The sequence below is a fragment of the Apis dorsata genome, unplaced genomic scaffold, assembly GCF_000469605.1.
Source record: "Apis dorsata unplaced genomic scaffold, Apis dorsata 1.3 scaffold_87, whole genome shotgun sequence".
NCBI classification, from domain to species: Eukaryota; Metazoa; Arthropoda; class Insecta; order Hymenoptera; family Apidae; genus Apis; species Apis dorsata.
The window spans coordinates 822,607-827,942 of NW_006263385.1; the positions used below are offsets into that span (position 1 = coordinate 822,607).

Sequence of the window (5,336 nt, forward strand, 5' to 3'; positions counted from 1 at the left end):
TCTTCCTTCTTTCCTACGATGCTACGAAAGATTTTGTGTTTTCCAAGAATTCTTTTGAATCGTGATTCTCTTCCTCGATCGGTTCTCAGTTAATTGTAATTCGATGAAATCGATTCGTTGTTTTCGCGACACGAGAAAATCCTCCTCCTGGAAGTGAATTTTTTTCTTCCTTCCTCGATGGACGATGAAAGATTTAGTATTTTTCAAGAATTCTTTTGAATCGTGATTCTCTTTTTCGATTCTCAAAGTTTGTAATTCGATAAAGTCGATTTATTATTTCTGAAGCACGAGAGAATCCTCTTCTTGAAAATGAAATTTTCCTTTCTTCCTCGATTTTCCAAGAATTCTTTTGAATCGTTTTCTTCTTCGATTCTCAAAGTTTTTCGATAAAGTAATTCGATAAAGTCGATTTATTATCTCTGTACGAGAGAATCCTCTTCTTGGAAATGAAATTTTCCTTTCTTCCTCGATTTTCCAAGAATTCTTTTGAATGATTCTCTTCTTTGATCCTCAATTAATTGTAATTCGATAAAATCGAAATTTATCATTTCCACGCCACGAAAGAATCCTTTTCTTTCTTTCTGGATTTTTTTTTTGCGCCAGGATTTTTTGCCAGGAATCTTTCTCCAGGAAGTGAATTTTTGTTCTTTCTTTGACGGATGGTGTTTATTGAGGAAGATTTAATGTTTTTTAAGAATCCTTTTGAGTCGTAATTCTCTTTTTTTAACGTTTAATCGGTCCTCAATTAATTATAATTCGATACATTGTATGCGTTGTGCGTTCGTAATTGAGTCTTTTAAAATATTTAATTAGCTTTTGGGATTTGGAATTCCTTTTTATGATACGATTCGATTCGATTCATTTTTTTTTTTTCAGAAATTTTTCGAGTCGTGATCTTCTTTTTTTTGATATTTAAATGTAGTTGGATAATTTTATTTTTAAGTGAATGCGAAAATTGTGTCGATTATATAAAGGCTATAGATAATGTAAATAGATAGCACTATCGTACGGTTATACACTATTATCAAAATGTTTGGAAGCATTCGAAGGAATTTCAAAAGTCACGTATTAAACTTACTTATCATGTAAGTTTACCGAATAATAAAAAAATACAACGCAATAAAATTACAAATAAATATAAATCAAAATCAAATTTTTGCAAATTTTAAAATACTTGTTAAATATTTATCATAAGCGATTATTTATTTAAACTCTGTAAAATTTTTGCATCCATCTAATAAAACTTGAAACAATTTATGATCTTGACATCAGATCAATTTGAAGATAAAGGAAAATATGTTATATTATCCGATTAAATATATCACTCCATATTGATAATAAATATAAGCAAATCGATTAACGAATTAATACCACACAAAGTATTAAAATTTAGATATCTCTAGATATTTCTCACATAAAATCACCATAATACGTACTCCTTCTAAACTTCCAATTCTATCTCGATCCTCAAACTTTTCCTCAAACGATTTCTGACTCGAATGAAAACTCGTTGTATAAAAAACAAACAAATAAAAAAAAAAAAAAACATACCACCTATTACATGATTCTCATCGATTACAAACATATACACGTTGATATATTCTTGATAGATATGCGTTGTTTATTATGCAAATCGTCCATAAGTATCGTTACCAAGCCGTGTACAATTCTGTTTCAAAGATCGAGTAAAAAAAAAAAAATAAAAAATGACCGTAAAAAAACTGATTCCATCCGCGTGATGGAACCGCGATATCGACTACCTCGATTAAATTCGTTGGCAAAACGAATCAAAAATATATTTACGATGATTGGGATATCAATCTGGATAGAAAGTGGCCAACTCGAGCGAGAAAGTGCACGAGTCGTATATATCGTAGATGAATCTGCGTAGATAGACGCTTTGAGATAGGATCGATTGGTAGGTATTTATTATAAAGAAAAAAAAAAAAAATGGAGTTTACGATTATTTGAACGTATAACCATTGCACCGATGATCAAGTCTTATTTATAATCGAATTAGCATTCGAATGTTCGAAGATACACCATCTCCCCTTCGATGGAACGAATCGATCGACATATTAGATTTTAATGGAGATTATCGCAATATTTCTCGAGATCGAGATCGCGATATTTAAGACGTTTAAGATTGATATCCCTGGTACTCGCGAATCGTGTATGGAACATTCATGAGACAAAGAGATTTCTACATTTGCAATCTCTTATCTCTCGTCATCGAGATCGAATTGCGAATATTTTATCTTCTTTCAATTTATAACAATCCTCCCCTAAATAGAAACTACAAGTTTCCTTTTAAATTAAAAATCCTGTATCAAACCCAAGTAATTTAAAAAATCTTCTCTTTTCAAAAATCTATCAAACTTGATATCTTCAAACTTTCAAAATTATAACGCATCTCCCTTTCTCAAATCAAATGCAAAAAAATCCCCTCCCCCTCATAATGCAAACAATTATTAGCAAAATCTATAGGATGCAAAGTGTTTGAAAATCAAACTCGTCCATTACAACTATTCCAAATAAATTCGATTTTCGAATTTTTTGAAGAGAAGAGAGATTTTTTATAAATTTTTTTTTTCTATAAATCGAAATTTCGAGACCAACCTGATGCAGCGCCGTGGGCGGATGATGATCTTGCCTAGGCGTGACCGCGTCCGCGCCGATTCCGGAGTCGGGGCTGGGAAGATCAACGGTGAGGACTTTGCTGCTGCTCGACGAGGAGCGTATCGCGTGTGTCGTCGCGTAAGAGCTTGGCACAACCTCGTACCTCGTGTACGAAGCGGTCGTGGTCGATAACGAGGACGAGCTCGAGGATGCCAAAGGTGGTAGGGCGTCCCCCGTCACGTAGACCGCGGTCGCCTCCTGGTGCAATCCGCTCGGATTCCCGGTGTTTGCAGCGCCCGTCGCCGAGGTCGACGTGTACGTCGTTGACTGGAGGCGCGGGCTGCACGAGCTGTACGGGTCGTAGGGGCTGCCGTATTGTTGAACCTGTTTTTCAATTTCAAATTTCAATTTGATTAGAATTGCGATCGAATATACGTGGGAGAAATGGGGAGTAGAGAGATTGGTTTAGAGAAATTGTTTGGTGGAATAATTTTTGTTTCGATCAATGGGGAGAGCGTAAATGCTACGTCTTTGAGAAAGTTGCTTTCAATTTTTCGTGTATAGGATGCGATAAGAGCATTTAGAGAGTTGGATTTAGTTAGAAATAAGAATAAATGTGTAATTTTTTTTTTTATTTGTTTAGAATTTATTTTCCAATGTAATTAATAGTTGTTTTGTGAGTGATTTTATGTGTAACATCGAAGGTTAATTTTTGGAATAATTCGATTTGAATCGTGGAAACGTGACACAGGAGAGTTGATATTATATAGAAATATAGCATTTAGACTGAGAAGTCTAGAAGTATTTGTCTCGAGGTCTAATAAACTGCAGTTTTATCAAGATTAAGTTGGATAATGTCAGGTATGTTTGTCATAATAGAGTGAAGGAGTTAAGAACGCTTATTTCTACTGTCTTGCGTTTAATATCTGGGATCAGGATAATGTCAATCCTTTTCTTTTCTTTTTTTTTTTTTTTTCTTTTTCTATTCGATCACGTCGAGTATTTTAATCGTAATGGGCCATAGTCGGATTTGATGGAGTCCAATGGAGTGTCACGTATGTTATCGGGACAAGTACGTTTTTTTTAAGAATGGACACTGGAATCCTGAAAGTTACTAGCACGCATTTACCAGCTGTGCCTGTCGATAGTTTCTGTCAAGTTTCTGCAGGATTTAGTTACTCGTTCCCTTGTTAAATATAAGAGAGAGGAGAGATTCGAACGAAGGTTTGCCGGATAAAAAGAATTTAATATTTTCGTTTCGATTGCCAATCATTGATATCGATTCTTTTAATATTGTAATATAATGTTTGTCGTTTGAAGGGATTTCCACTGTACGACGAAGGAAACAGGATCATTATTGTAAATTTCAAATATAACTTCTTCAGAGATGTTGACACATATGTTTAGTTTTTTAAAAATTAAAGAAAAATCCTTCGCTACTTGACAATCACACGTTTTGAAAATCTCTTGTAATAATCTCTGAAGAATCTTCTTTTCTCTAATATAATTTTAATACCTAAATCTATTCGAAAGGATTGAACATCATCTCTAAAAATTACGATTAGTTTCTGAAACATACTGAAAAAAAAAAAAGAAAAGAGACATCTCTAGTCTCAATAATTAATTTCTAAAATACGTGAAAGAGGAAAAGAAGAGATTGGAAAGGAAAAAATTAAAATCTGATCACGTTTTGAAACTTTTGTAATAATCTCTGAAGAACTTCCTTCTTTCTAATATAATTTTAATACCTAAACCTATTCGAAAGGATCGAACATCATCTCTAAAAACCACGATTAATTTCTGAAGAATCTTAAAAAAAAAAAGAGAAGAAACGTCTCCAGTCTCAACGATTAATTTCCAAAACAATATTACGTGAAAGAGGGAAAGAAGAGATTGGAAAGAAAAAAATTAAAATTTCACGTTTTGAAACTTTTGTAATAATCTTCGAAGAACTTCCTTCTCTCTAATATAATTTTAATTTTATCTAAACCTATTTGAAAGGATCGAACATCATCTCTAAAAACCACGATTAATTTCTGAAGAATTCTAAAAAAAAAAGAGAAGAAACGTCTCCAATCTCAACGATTAATTTCCAAAACAATATTACGTGAAAGAGGGAAAGAAGAGATTGGAAAGGAAAAAATTAAAATATTAATCATTTTGAAACTTTTGCAATAATCTCTGAAGAACTTCCTTCTCTTTAATATAATTTTAATACCTAAACCTATTCGAAAGACTCGAACATCATCTCTAAAAACCACGATTAATTTCTGAAGAATCTTAAAAAAAAAAGAGAAGAAACGTCTCCAGTCTCAACGATTAATTTCCAAAACAATATTACGTGAAAGAGGGAAAGAAGAGATTGGAAATTATACGTGTGAAAATACCTGTAGTTGATGTTGATGATGATGGTACATCCCCGGGGGTGTGGGGCTGTCCGGCTGCGCCTGCTTGTGCCTTTTGCTGGACTGTTGCGCCCCTCTCGACGAGCTCAAATCCTCCGGCTCCCTTTTCACTCCTGCGATCCCGGTGCTCGAGGAACCGTCGTGTCTGAGGGACTGCGGGCTAAGCGGAAGCGGAAGGCCACCCTGCAGGCTCTGCCCGGGACTGTGGGACTGTTGGTTGTACTGGTGGAGGAAGTGGTGCAGCTCCCCCCCACCGGCGCCTTCGCCGCCTTCCATCCGATTCGCCGAACCGGAACCGGAGCCAGGCGCCTC

General features: G+C 34.8%; 1 protein-coding gene across 3 annotated transcripts in view; it reads right to left on the reverse strand.

Moving 5' to 3' along the window:
* Positions 1–5,336, reverse strand: part of LOC102679780 (protein grainyhead) — an 82,574-nt gene that overhangs the window by 17,975 nt on the left and 59,263 nt on the right. For all 3 annotated transcript variants that reach the window (XM_031508444.1, XM_006611406.2, XM_006611407.2), the window contains exons 4-5: positions 5,007–5,336; positions 2,620–3,003 (exon numbers count right to left, since the gene is read on the reverse strand). In XM_031508444.1, coding sequence (XP_031364304.1) covers positions 2,620–3,003; positions 5,007–5,336 — 714 coding nt within the window. The remainder of the gene's footprint in view (positions 1–2,619; positions 3,004–5,006) is intronic.